The sequence below is a fragment of the Corvus kubaryi genome, unplaced genomic scaffold, assembly GCF_017639235.1.
Source record: "Corvus kubaryi isolate FWS band 111438036 unplaced genomic scaffold, C.kubaryi_AGA036_p1.0 36952, whole genome shotgun sequence".
In the NCBI taxonomy this organism is placed as follows: Eukaryota; Metazoa; Chordata; class Aves; order Passeriformes; family Corvidae; genus Corvus; species Corvus kubaryi.
The window spans coordinates 41,732-42,476 of NW_024580990.1; the positions used below are offsets into that span (position 1 = coordinate 41,732).

Sequence of the window (745 nt, forward strand, 5' to 3'; positions counted from 1 at the left end):
TTCCCAGCTGGAATTGCCACTGTCACAAACAGATGGGAATGGATGGAGAAGGGAGGGAATTCTGAGGGGAAAATGTGGATTTTTCCATAAAAAATGAATGGGAAATGTTAAATGGGGTTAAATCCAGACTGGGAGAGGGATTTGGGAATTCAAAATTCCATTTGGAAGCTCAAAATTATGGAAAAATCCCAAGGTTGAGTCTGAATTCCCAGCTGGGATCGGCTCCTGGGTGTCACTGGCAGAAATAAATGGGAATGGATGGAGCTGGGAGGGAGTTTTGAGGGAAAATGTGGGGTTTAGGACATTTTCCATAAAAAAAAAAAGTGGGAAAGGTTAAATGAGGATAACTCTGGGGTTTCGAATTTGAGATTTTGGGATTTGAGAATTCATCAACTCCCGTTGGCGACCTCAAAATTACAGCAAAACCCCAAATCTGATCCTGATTCTGAGAGCACTGTGAGATTCCCAGCTGGAATTTCACCCTCGGATCCCGGGATGCGGGGCCGGACTCACCAGGAGGGCGTCGGCGCGGGGCTGCCCCGGGGGCTGCGTCAGGCCGGGGCCGGGGCCGCTCAGGCCGTTGAGGCGCGGGCTCGAGGGCTCCGTGTCCGACAGCACGATCACGTCCGGCGACGGCACCCGGCGCTCCCGCCGCACCTCCCTGAGGGACACGGAACGGCGGCAGTCAGGGAATGGCAGGAGGCAGGGAATGGCGGGAGGCAGGGAATGGTGGAAGTCAGGGAAT

At 53.8% G+C, this 745-nt stretch overlaps 1 protein-coding gene across 4 annotated transcripts in view; it reads right to left on the reverse strand.

Annotated features, from left to right (window-relative positions):
* Positions 1-745, reverse strand: part of GATAD2A (GATA zinc finger domain containing 2A) — a 32,817-nt gene that overhangs the window by 13,997 nt on the left and 18,075 nt on the right. For all 4 annotated transcript variants that reach the window (XM_042020312.1, XM_042020314.1, XM_042020313.1 and 1 more), the window contains exon 4: positions 514-661. In XM_042020312.1, the coding sequence (XP_041876246.1) occupies positions 514-661 (148 nt within the window). The remainder of the gene's footprint in view (positions 1-513; positions 662-745) is intronic.